The sequence below is a fragment of the Xenopus tropicalis genome, chromosome 1 (genome assembly GCF_000004195.4).
Source record: "Xenopus tropicalis strain Nigerian chromosome 1, UCB_Xtro_10.0, whole genome shotgun sequence".
NCBI lineage: Eukaryota > Metazoa > Chordata > Amphibia > Anura > Pipidae > Xenopus > Xenopus tropicalis.
In genome coordinates this window covers 13,803,311-13,817,158 of record NC_030677.2, presented here as the reverse complement: position 1 = coordinate 13,817,158, position 13,848 = coordinate 13,803,311, and the positions used below count along the sequence as shown (strand labels likewise).

The 13,848-nt window shown below is 41.9% G+C and overlaps 1 protein-coding gene across 1 annotated transcript in view; it reads right to left on the bottom strand.

Annotated features, from left to right (window-relative positions):
- The window catches only part of c20orf194 (chromosome 20 open reading frame 194), a 59,802-nt gene that overhangs the window by 36,290 nt on the left and 9,664 nt on the right, over positions 1–13,848 (bottom strand). Inside the window, exons 2-5 of the mRNA XM_002936365.5 lie at positions 5,987–6,066; positions 2,974–3,093; positions 2,761–2,885; positions 1,361–1,457 (exon numbers count right to left, since the gene is read on the bottom strand). Of these exons, the coding sequence (XP_002936411.2) occupies positions 1,361–1,457; positions 2,761–2,885; positions 2,974–3,093; positions 5,987–6,066 (422 nt within the window). The remainder of the gene's footprint in view (positions 1–1,360; positions 1,458–2,760; positions 2,886–2,973; positions 3,094–5,986; positions 6,067–13,848) is intronic.

The window sequence follows — 13,848 nt, the reverse complement described above, 5'->3', positions numbered from 1 at the left end:
GCCCTTCAGACTGATAATCCTGCGATATTGGGCGATTGAGAAACATCTACACTGATATCAGTCAGGCCAAAAAAGTGACTTCTTACTTCCTGCTGCTTTGATTGTTGCAGAGGTTGGCACCATTAAAAGGAACAATAGAAATATGGGCATGCATATGTACAGCCTGTTGTATGGAATCCAACCACTTGGCCCACAGGCCAAATGGTCAGATACCATGTGGGTCTGGTCTGCATATGGCTACCATTAAAAGATAACCTTTTAGCACCAATAAGTCCAGCCACATTCCTCTGGAATGACAAATCCCATCAATTTACATCAGACGTACTTTTACAACAGCTGGAGGGCAGAATTAGGCATCTGGGCTCCAACAAGTGCTAAGAAGTTAGATAACCTAGGTACAGTAACTATATTTAAGTCTATACACTCCAGACTAGTAGCAGCTATTTGGCACGGCTTCAAGAATAGACTGATCATTTACTCATAATTGTCTCTATGTGTGTTTTAGCAGAGACCATTCTCAGTATTGTCTATGGCATTGTTCTGGCATTTAGTTAAAGTGACAAGTAGCTGCAACTAGTTAGCACAGTGTGTCTTCGCTTTAATAACACTTATGAAATTAATGAGTTCTGCAATGTGCAACAATAGACTGTTACATTATCAGCCTGTCAGGGTGCAGCTACAGTTATCCCTGCTGGCTCTTTTCCAGTTTTATATTATCACCTACAGTTTGTCATTATCTCACTTTATCTGAGGTCACAAATACATTACTGGGAATTGTTTGTCTTAAAGGTGAATAACAAGGCAGTGTTTGGGGAAGCTGTGTCCAAGGGAACAACGGAAAGAATACTAAACCCCTCCCTGTGTTGTAAAAAAAATAAAGGTCGAAACCATATACATACGCACTAGGAAGTGTATGTATGTGTTGTATGTGCCGAAAACACTATTTTGAACATTTTATTCATGTACAACTAGGGCATATTCATTATTTACCCACATTATTTTATTCACGTCCCTCTAAAATCCATCTCCTTTCTGTTCAGTAAAGGTATGCACCAGTACTGGCCTCTTTTCTCAATAAATTAGCCAAAGTTGTAAACTTGCAAAGCACAAAACAGAGTATCCGCTAGATAGAAACAAGAAGAGTGCGAGGAATAATTCTAGACATCTTAGCAACAGAGTGAATGGGCCATTAATGCTTGCTGCTTTCTCATTATGGCCGATTGCTTTATAAAGAGCAGACTCTTTCTCAGGGTGGGGGGAGGTTAGAGCTGGGTCTCTTTAAAAACCTTTTCAGCACAAGGAAGAAGTATTTCTATACTGCAGTTCCTGCATAAGAAAAGGAGAAAGCTAGCCTCTTTACCTCTGCAGCTATAAGGAATCCCTATTTGGCCACAGTCGCGGACCATGTTGACAAAGCTGGCTATCTTGTATTCTTCTGCAGCCTCCTCGTCTTCATACTGAACACAAATAAACAAAAAACAAAATAAATACAGGACGGGGACGTGAGTTATAATATAAGTCTAGTTCAGAAAGTATAAGGCACCCATGCCCTGTTCTTTCATATCATATTGCCAAGCATGTAGACACAGTGAGTAAAGGTGGCCATACACGGGCCAATTCTAGCTGCCGATATCGGTCCCTTAGACTGACTCGGCAGCTTATCAGCCCGTGTATGGGCCTGCCCGACCGATATTTGGCCTGAAATTGGCCAGATATTGGTCAGGCGGGCTTAAAAATTTAGTCGGATCAATTGCACTTATACCTGTCGTTCTGGGGCCAAACGAGCGAATTAGCCTAAATTAGCCCGATATCGCCCACCCATAGGTGGGTATATCGGGAGAAGATCTGCTCGCTTGGCAACCTCACCAAGCGAGCAGATCTTAGTGTGTATGGCCACCTTAACACTAAAGCCAACCTTACAGTGAGAAAAATTTGGTTTGGACATTGTCATTACCAAGAACCAAGAAATCTGCACACTTTCTGAATACTGGTGTAGCCAGAAGGGATAGGAGGCAACTCTTCAGCATGATACCTTACAATCCAGTTCTTCAGTTCTTCTTCAGATCTCCTCAACATTACAAGAGGAAATGTATGGTGGCCATACACAGGCAGGTTTAAGCTGCTGATGAGAGTCCTTAAAACCAAATTAGCAGCTTATCTGCCCATGTTTGGAGCCCCCAACAGCCCACCCCTATCGATATCTGGCCGAAGATTAGGTATGATTTTTCCTGTGGATAGGAGACCACATCAGCTTATTGATGCTGTCCTCTGTCCAATGGTTCCTATACCCATCCTCGTAATTTGATTATATGGCCCTAGGAATTAGCCCAAATATTAGCCCTAGTGAATTAGCCCAAATATTAGCCCTAGTGAATTAGCCTGATATCGCCCACATTAGGGGGGCATATCCAGAGAAAATCCGCGAATTTGGAGACCTCACCAAACAAACAGATCTTAACGTGCATGGCCACAGTTAAGCTCAGTTATCAGTGCTGGATAAAATCGAAGTTCCATTTATAGACAAAAAACCATGGTTAATTCTTTAGATACTAGACACACATTGCTTTTAGATCCTGTTTATAAGAATGGAAATTGTTTCTGTGTACAAAGCACACATACCTATGTTCAGTAGTGCACATATATCAAGCATGGTGATGCCAAAGAGACACCTTTAGTTCTGTACTGCACATATATTCTATAGTCTAATCTAGATACATCCAAAGCTGACAGTGCCGTCAGTGTTTAGAAAGAGACACTCACCTCTCCATCTGACATGCAATGGAAATGTAAATTTCTCCAACATCCCACAAGTGGCAGCAGGTATGTGTAGTTCACAGGATTACAGTAGAGGTGGACGCTATCAAGCTTTATAAGTATTATCACATCTGCATAAAAGAACAGGAGATTTATTCCGGGAAGTGCTTGCAATGCATGTGAATGAGTAGAGCAGCCCTGTCTCACACATTATCTCACCATCCAGGACTTCTTCAGGAAATGCTGTTCTTTCAAAGTCTGTGTTTCTTTGGCTATACAAGTCGAAGAGCAGGTAATTTGCAAGCTCCTTGCACCCTTCATTGTACCGACTGTCAATTCCTGGAAATTGAATAGCAATAACAAACAGGTTACTGTTAGACCTTGCCACATACATCTCAATTTGCAGATGAGAACACAAAGAATAAATGCAATCATGTAAATAAAAATATAGAATTACTGTGGACTGCTTCTGTACTGATACCTCAGTCTGTACCAACATTCCGTACAATATTCACAATCCAAACAAATAAGAAGTTTCATGACTATATAAAGGCACAAGGTTGCAGGCTGCATTACACAGGGAACTCTGAGTATCACTCATGTATTATAAGGGATAATGTACCCCCTACTGTAAATGATAAGGATATTAGCAGTCACTGAGGGGTTCTGTGCCCATATAAAGGCACAAGGCTGCAGGCTGAGTTATACAGGGAACTCTGAGTATCACTCATGTATTATAAGGGATAATGTACCCCCTACTGTAAATGATAAGGATATTAGCAGTCACTGAGGGGTTCTGTGCCCATATAAAGGCACAAGGCTGCAGGCTGAGTTATACAGGGAACTCTGAGTATCACTCATGTATTATAAGGGGTAATGTACCTCCTACTGTAAATGATAAGGATATTAGCAGTCACTGAGAGGTTCTGTGCCCCCATATAAAGGCACAAGGCTGCAGGCTGAGTTATACAGGGAACTCTGAGTATCACTCATGTATTATAAGGGATAATGTACCCCCTACTGTAAATGATAAGGATATTAGCAGTCACTGAGGGGTTCTGTGCCCATATAAAGGCACAAGGCTGCAGGCTGAGTTATACAGGGAACTCTGAGTATCACTCATGTATTATAAGGGATAATGTACCCCCTACTGTAAATGATAAGGATATTAGCAGTCACTGAGGGGTTCTGTGCCCATATAAAGGCACAAGGCTGCAGGCGGAGTTATACAGGGAACTCTGAGTATCACTCATGTATTATAAGGGATAATGTACCCCCTACTGTAAATGATAAGGATATTAGCAGTCACTGAGGGGTTCTGTGCCCATATAAAGGCACAAGGCTGCAGGCTGAGTTATACAGGGAACTCTGAGTATCACTCATGTATTATAAGGGATAATGTACCCCCACTGTAAATTATAAGAATATTAGAAGTCACTGAGGGATTCTGTGACCATATAAACAAAAAGACAGAGAGTGGTTTTATTCATGACATGAAATGCCTATTAACTGCCAACTCCTTCTCTGCATACTATGCAGTATGAGCTAAATGGGAATTATAAATAGTCAACAGCAAAGTGAGTAGAGTTTGGGATGAAGACAGACCAGACAAGCCAAATCCCAATGGCTCCTGACTTTTATCACTTTCCTAAAGCATTCCACCAATCACAGGGATAAGGGAACAATTACTACTACACCACCAATTTACTATTATGAGAGATCCATTTTGCAGTCTATTACACATTAATTAACAATTGCCAATGCTTTGAAAGCAGTATATGTCTGTCCCTTTCTGCACTGCTGGTTGAATCTTTTGAACAATGTAGCAGAAGTCAGCGCTGAATGCTTCTTCACGGGTCCTTTGACAATTTGCCTTCTGCTACATTGTTTTTGAAAATTCAGAACCACCAGGAACAAAATAATATTACAGCCACTAAAAATCTGCAATGAATATATATTACAGTGTTGCTTAGAATTATAGTTTTTGTCATTAGGCATCATTTTATTTTTGGGTTTACATTCCCTTTATCCAATAACTGTCAACCCTAATTTTCTGACCATTCACGCATTCCCAAGCGGAAAAATTCCAACTAATTCTTGCTTGACTTGCTCTTTCAGTCCATACAAGGGCAGTAAGAGCAAAACAGACCTCCCTAGCGCCTCATTTAGCAGAGGGACGTGTTCTTTTCCTCCAACACCTCCCTTGTTGCTCTGAACAGACCACTAATTAGCATGGCCAGAGGCATAAATATTTGTATCCACAGAATGAGGCTGCTCAGTATTCATTAACTGTAGCGGTTTAAAGTTGTAACACATATATATATGTACACACACATATCTACAAGTAATCATTGAAAAATGTTTCTCTGAATAATAAAGGCAAATGAACCATGGAAAGGGACAAAAAGGGACGAAAATATAATTTTGCCTCTTTACAGGTCCCTGGTAAGGCCTCACCTGAGTATGGGGGCAGTTTTGGGCTCCAGTCCTTAAGAAGGATATTAATGAGCTGGAGAGAGTGCAGAGACTGCAACTAAACTGGTAAAGGGGATGGAAGGGTTAAAGTATGAGGTTAGACTGTCAGGGTTGGGGTTGTTTTCTCTGGAAAAGAGGCGCTTGTGAGGGGACATGATTACTCTGTACAAGTACATAAGAGGGGATTATAGGCAGTTGGGGGATGTTCTTTTTTCCCATAAAAACGATCAACGCACCAGAGGTCACCCCTTTAGATTTGAGGAACGGAGCTTCCATTTAAAGCAGCGTAGGGGGTTTTTCACGGTGAGGGCAGTGAGGTTGGGGAATGCCCTTCCTAGTGATGCTGTAATGGCAGACTCTGTTAATGCCTATAAGAGGGGCCTGGATGAGTTCTTGAACAATCAGAATATCCAAGGCTATTGTGATACTAATACCTACAGTTAGTATTAGTGGTTGTATATATAGTTTATGTATGTGAGTGTATAGATTGGTAAGTATAGGCTGTGGGTGCTGGGTTTACTTGGAAGGGTTAAACTTGACGGACTCTGGTCTTTTTTCAACCCTATGTAACAGAATTGTTGGTCAGTAGCACCTTCTGCCTTCACAGCACTGTATAAGGCAGCTGCCACACATGGATAGACGCAAACTGATGGGAAGAATAAATTATCTAATATATATATATATGTTTCTATATTGTATAAGCAGCAGCATTGCTTATACTGGACTGTAATTTTTTCTTCAGATTTAAGATACTGACCTAAAATGCAGAGAATTCCATCAGGGATCGATTTGCTCTTTTTGTTGAGGATCTCTTGTATTTTTCTTAGACGACTGCAACTAAAGGAGTGAGAAAAAAATGTTAAAAATAATAATAATAATAATAATAATAATGAACAAATTCAATGCAATATGCGTACAACATGCATCCAAGACTTATACATTTCAGGTGACAGGAAGCTAAGCTGTATAGCCTTCCATGCATGTAAAGGAGGCCACACACGGTACAGATCTTTTTCTAATCTTCTCCTGATATGCCCACCTAGGGTACTGGGCCAATTCAATCGTTTGGCCCTAGGGCCAAATGACTGAATTAAAACAGGAGGTATAAGGGCAGTCAGACTAAGAAAATTAATCCTGGCCGATCTTAGGCCAGATATCAGTTGGGGAGGCCTATCGGTGGTGCCCATACATGGGCAGATAAGCTGCCGATTTGGTCTGAAGGACCCGAATAGGCAGCTGAAATCTGCCCCTGTATGGCCGCCGTTATGCTATACTTAGCATTTGTTTGCATGCTAGAAATAGACTGAATCACTGAAATGATTCTTGTAAGGAATATAAACAGAATATTTGGCAGGTAAATCCGTTTATCAGCAAATATATTTTGCAGCAATTTACAGAGATTATACCTAACTGACATCCATTACAATCTATGGTTCCTATCACATACGCACTAGGGCCAGTTCTATTATGAGCCAATTAACTTGCCTGTATAGTTCTGGATTATGGCAGGAAACTGGAGTATCCAGAAAAACCTGGCGAAAACTTACAAACCCCTTGCAGATAGTACCCTGTTTGGAAGTGAGCCCTAGCACTGCAATGGTAACCACTGTGCACGGCAGTGAAAATGCAAATGGCCATAAAGGAATACTGTCCAAAACCCATCAGTTAATAGAGCTTCTCCAGCAGAATCCTGCATTGTAATGTTTTCAAAAACTCAAACAGATTTTTTTATATTTAATTTTGAAATTTCACATGGAGCTAGCCATATTCTTCATTTCCCAGGGTGCCACAGCCATGTGACCTGTGCTCTGATAAACTTTAGTCATACTTTGCTGCAAGTTGGAGTGATACCCCCCCTCCCCACCCCCAGCAGCCGATCAGCAGAAGTAGGAGAAACAATAGGTTATCTGAAAGCAGTTCTAATGTGTAGCACTGGCTCCTTCTGAAAGCTCAGACTCAGGCACACTTTACTGCTGAGCTGCAAGTTAGAGTGATATCCCCCCCTCACCCCCAGCAGCTGATCAGCAGAACAATGGGAAGGGAGCAAGATAGCAGCTCCCAGTAGGTATCAGAATAGCACTCAATAGTAAGAAATCCAAGTCCAGCTTGGGACTCCTCCAGTTACATGGGAGTAGGAGAAACAATAGGTTAGCTTAAAGCAGTTCTAATGTGTAGCGCTGGCTCCTTCTGAAAGCTCAGACTCAGGCACACTTTACTGCTGCGCTGCAAGCTGGAGTGATATCCCCCCCTCACCCCCAGCAGCCGATCAGCAGAACAATGGGAAGGGAGCAAGATAGCAGCTCCCAGTAGGTATCAGAATAGCACTCAATAGTAAGAAATCCAAGTCCAGCTTGGGACTCCTCCAGTTACATGGGAGTAGGAGAAACAATAGGTTAGCTGAAAGCAGTTCTAATGTGTAGCGCTGGCTCCTTCTGAAAGCTCAGACTCTTAAAATACATTTGTTGGTACAAGAATAAAATGTTAAATGGCAGAGGAAATTATTTGCTATGTTAACAATGTAATTTAGAAATAAAAAGTACCCCATAAACATCATGGCAGTATCCCTTAAAAGTAAAAGGGCTTCGTGACACACTGAGAAATACCTACAGGTATATTTCCAAATAAACATGTCTGAGGCTTGTTGCACAGGGGAAGCCATTGTTCCCTACACACAACACTTCACATACCCAAGTCCTATGTAAACCCAAGAACTGTTTAAGATGTGACAGCCTACTGTGAACAGATCCACAGGCTGAACACCTGGACAGGGTCCGATTTCACAATCCGCATTTAACATGCACTTATTCTGTCAATTAACAAATCAGATCATCCTGTCGCTTCCCCCTATTGCAATGAGGCTTTAGGGGGCATAATAACTGCCTTTTAGTCATATAAGGAGATTATTAGCTAGTCCCAGAAATGTGACACCTAGTACAAGTATCGGACCCCTTATTCAGAAACCCATTATACAGAAAGTTCGGAATTACGGAAAGACCATCTCCCATAGACTCCATTTTAATCAAATAAAATGGTTTCCTTTTTCTCTGTAACAATAAAACAGTACCTGTACTTGATCCCAACTAAGATATAATTACCCCTTATTGGGGCAGAACAGTCCTATTGGGTTTATTTCATGGCTAAATGATTCCCTTTTCTCTGTAATAATAAAACAGTACCTGTACTTGATCCCAACTAAGATATAATTACCCCTTATTGGGGCAGAACAGCCCTATTGGGTTTATTTAATGGTTAAATGATTCCCTTTTCTCTGTAATAATAAAACAGTAACTGTACTTGATCCCAACTAAGATATAATTACCCCTTATTGGGGCAGAACAGCCCTATTGGGTTTATTTAATGGTTAAATGATTCCCTTTTCTCTGTAATAATAAAACAGTACCTGTACTTGATACCAACTAAGATATAATTACCCCTTATTGGGGGCAGAACAGTCCTATTGGGTTTATTTCATGTTTAAATGATTCCCTTTTCTCTGTAATAATAAAACAGTACCTGTACTTGATCCCAACTAAGATATAATTACCCCTTATTGGGGCAGAACAGCCCTATTGGGTTTATTTAATGGTTAAATGATTCCCTTTTCTCTGTAATAATAAAACAGTCCCTGTACTTGATCCCAACTAAGATATAATTACCCCTTATTGGGGCAGAACAGCCCTATTGGGTTTATTTAATGGTTAAATGATTCCCTTCTCTCTGTAATAATAAAACAGTACCTGTACTTGATCCCAACTAAGATATAATTACCCCTTATTGAGGGCAGAACAACCCTATTGGGTTTATTTAATGGTTAAATGATTCCCTTTTCTCTGTAATAATAAAACAGTACCTGTACTTGATCCCAACTAAGGTATAATTAAACCTTATTAGAGCAAAAACAATCCTATTGGGTTTAATTACTGTTAAAACCCCAGGTCCCGAGCATTCTGGATAACGGGTCCCGTACCTGTAATATTAATTCCAAAAAAACCTGTGCTGAAATCAACTGCCACTGCTCCTGACTCAGCGCACAGACCTGGAGATATACAGGTTCTAATTAAAAGACCGCTGCCAACAAATGAAATGACATTTGATTTGCTACTAAAGAGGATTAAAATCAGCGAAGGCTGTAATCTCTGTGGGTGTAACAGAGTAACTAATAAATGGAACACATACCCTTAGGCAAAAGGAAATGTTGCGGTTAAACCTGTGATAGCTGCTTATAAAGCACTAATAAAACCTGAATATCGAGCGTTTCACAAAAGCAATAGCGGCTGGTTTGTGGGCTCTGGGATTACACATGGATTCGCTTCTTGCAATTTATTTACTAGAAGCCAATCATGAAAAATTTGCCTCCTGGTCCCATTCCGCCCAATGTCCCTCCATCTCCAACATCCTGACATGCAGCACTGCAGTTTCTCCTATGTGCAGGAGATATATGTCTGCAGCCTAGTGTGACTTTGCCTGGAAAAGTACACAGCAGGCATTCAGTAGCAGAACTGCCGCTTCTTTTATCTGCAGAGAATAAACATTCACATCACCGTGTGATCTCCTCCTTGGAAAGTGTACAGGGAACATGCAGAATCCAACTTACAGTGGCTGAAAGTGATATGCCCATAAATTCAACAATGATGTTATTAAGGGAGTAAGTTCACCTTTAGGGTAATGTCCCAAGGGATTAGTCGCCCACAATACCTCTCTGCTACCTCGGGCGACTAACCTCTCCGAAATGCCTTTCCAGCAGCACAAAGGGAATCGCCGGTGGAAAGGCATATGAATCGCTTTGGTTCTCCGAATTTCTATATTACAGCCAGTTCAAATACAGCTCTTTTACTGACTTCCTTGCCTAGTGTGACGCTCCGCCCCTTTTTGCTTTCTGCCCCTTCCTTCTCTCTCTATGATGACCTCCAAGAGGTGCCTACTGCCCATGCCTGACTGATTGGACCTGGAGCAGAGGCAGTGAGCATGCCCAGTAGGCACCTCTTTGAGGTGATCATAGTCGGAGAGAGGAGAGCTTCAGAAAGGAAAAGGGGGTGGGAGTTTCAAGCTAGACAAGGAAATAAAAAAAAGAGCTGCAGTTCAGCTGCATGCAGATTCTGGGGGCTGTTCTATTACTTTTAAAATAATAATAAATTATTTAAGCCTCATACTGACAAGAGTTTTTATCTGCACTCTCATGTAGTAATGTTCTCCTGAGTTCCACCACAGGGAAGCGCAGATAAAAACGCATTCCATTCCTTTGCATATGGCTGCACTCACAGCATGTTGCGTTCCACCTGAAGTAAATTTCTGGTGGAGTTTTCCCACGCTCTTTTTATTTTAAAGCTGATCCTTTGTGGAGATCCCACTCTATATGGAACCGGGCAGTTCTTCCAGCTGGGGGGCAGAACATTGCTCACCATGGAGCTGTCGTACCCTTACAGATTCAAGGTCTGACAATCTCCTCAGCATTTACAGATAATCCCCCAGCCGCCTGTATTGCTAACATTAGGATTTTAATATCCGAGGCGACACACACAAAAAAGGCAAAATGTTTCCATGTAAGAGAGAAGTTTCCATAAACAGAAGCTGCCCGCTCTATATATAAAGTCACTTCTTCTAAGTTGCTGCAGCTATATATCACTCCAACTTGCAGCGCAGCAGTAAAGTGTGCCTGAGTCTGAGCTTTCAGCCAGCGCTACACATTAGAACTGCTTTCAGCTAACCTATTGTTTCTCCTACTCCCATGTAACTGGAGGAGTCCCAAGCCGGACTTGGATTTCTTACTATTGAGTGCTATTCTGATACCTACTGGGAGCTGCTATCTTGCTCCCTTCCCATTGTTCTGCTGATTGGCTGCTGGGGGGGGGGGGGGATATCACTCCAACTTGCAGCGCAGCAGTAAAGTGTGCCTGAGTCTGAGCTTTCAGCCAGCGCTACACATTAGAACTGCTTTCAGCTAACCTATTGTTTCTCCTACTCCCATGTAACTGGAGGAGTCCCAAGCCAGACTTGGATTTCTTACTATTGAGTGCTATTCTGATACCTACTGGGAGCTGCTATCTTGCTCCCTTCCCATTGTTCTGCTGATTGGCTGCTGGGGGTGAGGGAGGGGATATCACTCCAACTTGCAGCGCAGCAGTAAAGTGTGACTGAAGTTTATCAGGCCACAGGTCACATGGCTGGGGCACTCTGGGAAATGAAGAATATGGCTAGCCCCATGGGAGAAACAGATTACAATGCAGGTTTCTGCTGGAGAAGCTCTATTAACTGATGGGTTTTGAAAAAAAAAATTTCCCATGACAGTATTGCTTTAAGTATCGGCCGTATTCTAATTGACCAGACAATATTTTATTCCATATAGCAATCCTGTCCTGCTTTTTTTGATGAGATGGACTGATATGAAATTCAATAATTTGATGCCGTGTACAGAATTATTTGAGCCCACAGGTTTTGATGCTTGTCTGGCTACTCCCAGCTCCTAAAAGTAACTCCCAGAATGATGCCGCAGTTTTCATAATTTATTTATACAGTGCTTTACATTAATTTATAAGGAACAGCTGTGCAACAATTTAACAAACAAAGTCAGAGAAACCTGCAAGCTAGCTGATGCTAAACTATAACTCACTGCTCCAACCATCTAGGCACCAGATTGCCCATAGTGCTATAAATAAATGGCTCTGTATGGGTGGCCAATCTGACTCATATCTGATCAGCAAGAAAGCCAAAAACAAATCAGCTCCTTTCATTTTAGGAAGACAGAAGGAGAATATGAGTTTCCTACACTTGCCTTAACCTGCCATGTAACTGCACCCGGAGCCACTGTATCAGCCTGGGTGCAGACACACGGAGTGGATTTCAGCAAACAAAATTCAAACTCTCCGGCGCCAAAATCTGCTTTGTGTGCCTGCCCCAGGAGTGACGCAGTGGCAAGCGTAGGGGCACATTCCTCGGCCTGTGTTTATCCCAGAATCAGCCATGTATGGTAGAAGCCTTACAGAAAATATAAATGATCCCCCATGCAGCTTAAGTGTGCATTTACCAGGTCTCTAGAAAAAAATAAAGGGTTGGGGAATCATAAATCATTTGGATTGTTAAGTGTAAAATAATCAAAGCCAGGCTACATTTGTACAGCACCTCTGACCAGGTCCACACTGGGATTCAAAACAGGCCCTGGCAAGTTCTCAGAGGTCCAAACAGCCCCCCACCAGCCCAATAAATACGGTCCAGGCCACTTTCTTACCTCTGAATATGTAACCTCCCTGTGCATGATTAGAACTGCATTATAATATACAACATTAAAGGGAATTTAGACGCAATGTTTTCCTCAGTATTTATTCCGTTAGCATACTGTTATGCACTGTAGAACATCATTCCCTTTGGTGTCAGTGAGGTCCCAGAAATCTCAATCTGATAGGCTTACAAATAACTAACTGCTGAGGCAATGTTACTAGCCCCTAGGTTGCCCAGCCACAAGATGCATTTAGCAGACATGAAACAAATGTAGGTGTAGAGTGTAAGCTCTTTTGGGCAGGGCCCTCTTCAACTCTTGTATTGGTTATTGATTGCCTTATATGTTACTGTATGTCCAATGTATACAGCGCTGCGGAATATGTTGGTGCTTTATAAATAAATGTTAATAATAATAATAATAGGTGGATGTCACACCTTCCAGTTTCTTTGCATAATTAATGAAAATGTTATTCTAGGCCAATACATATTTATTAAAATGTTCAGTGGTCTTATGGGTATCTGCAAATAAAAGCAATTTCCGTCTGCTGTATGCGATTCCTTTCTCAGTTTGCCAGACTACTGAAAGAATGCAGCAGAGACTCTCCTCCAGCCAATATTCCACTTCCCACAATAACAATAAATCATGAAACAAGCAAGGCATTGTGGGAATAGGAGTCTTGGCGGGAGGAGATCTGACTCTGACATAACCTTGCAATGATGTAAGTAGTCAGGCCAGGCTTATGTCACTTAATCCATAGGAAACAATTATTAGCCAGTCGGTGTAACCTCAGCCTAAGGCACCACCTTTGCTAATGTAAGGAGGTTTAACCCAAACACAATACAGGCCAGACAATCTTTAATCATGGGGCGGAACTACAATATTTATAGATGAGATCAGCACAGGCTTGGCACAGGCAGACTGCGCTACGTAGAAGGCTAAAGGCAATAGCACTTGCAAGACTCTGTTTCTGCTGCAAGGGATGTAAGAGCTGCATGACTGCATGCAAATAATACCAACATTATGCTAAGCAAAACATATATACTTAAAGAGAAATCAGCCAAGCAACACAAGCCTCCTCAAGGAGGAATAAACTCAAACACAATAAGGAGTAGGGAATGGGATCTCTAAGGGGTAGCGCTGGGATGCACAGGGCTGTGTGGCTATGCCATAGCACTCGGTGGGAAGGTGGCACTAAAGGTCCCCATACACGGATTCTAGCTGCCAATATGGGTCCCTTGGACTGATTCGACAGCTTATCGGCACGTGTAGGGGCAGAAACAAGGGGCCTGCCTGCCTGCCTGAAATTGGGTAGATATCGATCGGCCAGGTTAAAAGATTCAGTCGGATCGGGACCGCATCGGTACCCGAACCGAATGTCCCATTGCCGCCTATATAATTCATTCGTT